Genomic DNA, 1241 nt, shown 5'->3' with positions numbered 1-1241 from the left:
TATATTATTTATATAACATATAGTATATAATATAAAATAATATACATAATTTATAAAAAGATAATAAAGTGTATAGAATGTATATAATATATTATATATTATATGTTAGAATATAATATATATTATATATTATATATTATAGATATTATATTATAGATATTACATATTATATAATATATATTATAGATATTATATTATAGATATTAGATATTAAATTACATATAAGATCTCACTTCCACAACATCCCCATATCCCCCACAGAGGAGAGGCAATCTTCCTGAACTCCCCTGCCTCTAGGAGCAAGGAGAATTCCCAATCACAGCAATTAAATATCACTTAATTAATTGTTATTTTTAATTTACACTCACAGGTTTCCTGTTTCAAGCTGAATGGTTGTGCCAGCCCTCTGCACTGCCTGGGCTTGCAGTGCTATGGGGTGTTCTTACAGGTACAGTATCCCTATGCACACAAGGCAAGTAGCACCAATAAAAAAAGAAAATTAAGGTGTTTTTCCTCAAATTCATCTGTCTTTTCAGAGATTTTTTAAAAATATAAACAGTTTTTTAGGTTTTTTGGGGGGTTTTTTGGGTGGTGTTTATTCACACGGCTCTCAGACTTTTCTTTCTGGTGATGAAAAGTTGTTGATTTGGCTGCTGAGAATTCCTTGGCCTGGATTTCACTCCCAACCAGTCTGGCTTTTGATTAGCAATTTATCACCTAAGAAAAGAGGGGAGAAAGGGAACATTTTATCACCCAGCTCCAAATTCACAGCTCAACAGCAGAGACGCTTTAATTTCCAGGGAAATTGTTCCACACATCAAGAGGCCAGAGCAGTTTCTGCTTAAAATTAACATAAAACAAATATAAAAATTAAAATCCTGTCTTAGAAAAGCAGGTGATTATTGCTGCTGGAACATTTTATAACAAATACCTTGCACAGAGCAGTCACAAATCAGATTTTGGGACACTCTCAGCAGCTTTTGGGATGCATCAGGCTGATGAATTCCTGCTTTTTAATTCTTCAAATCACATTAGAAAGTTTCTTTTCTGGCCAATTTTGGTATCAAGGCCTTAAGCACCACCTGAGGCAGGTAAAGGCTTCCCTGCCCTCCACTCAGGTATGACCCTTCCCCTTCTCCCTAGAGACTGCAGGGTAGATTGTGTTTATCTGCTGTCAGTGCTGCCTTGGGAATGGGATTTCTGCTCAATCTGCTCATTTTCCTTTCCTTGGGAACAGAATT

At 35.2% G+C, this 1241-nt stretch overlaps 1 protein-coding gene across 2 annotated transcripts in view; it reads left to right on the top strand.

Annotated features, from left to right (window-relative positions):
* The window catches only part of FBXO47 (F-box protein 47), a 13034-nt gene that overhangs the window by 4834 nt on the left and 6959 nt on the right, over window positions 1–1241 (top strand). For both annotated transcript variants that reach the window (XM_015616039.1, XM_033511540.1), the window contains exon 4: window positions 371–448. In XM_015616039.1, the coding sequence (XP_015471525.1) occupies window positions 371–448 (78 nt within the window). The remainder of the gene's footprint in view (window positions 1–370; window positions 449–1241) is intronic.

This window comes from Parus major, unplaced genomic scaffold (genome assembly GCF_001522545.3).
Source record: "Parus major isolate Abel unplaced genomic scaffold, Parus_major1.1 Scaffold335, whole genome shotgun sequence".
In the NCBI taxonomy this organism is placed as follows: domain Eukaryota; kingdom Metazoa; phylum Chordata; class Aves; order Passeriformes; family Paridae; genus Parus; species Parus major.
The sequence above is the reverse complement of the archived record's forward strand: the minus strand, read 5'-3'. Positions and strand labels throughout refer to the sequence as shown.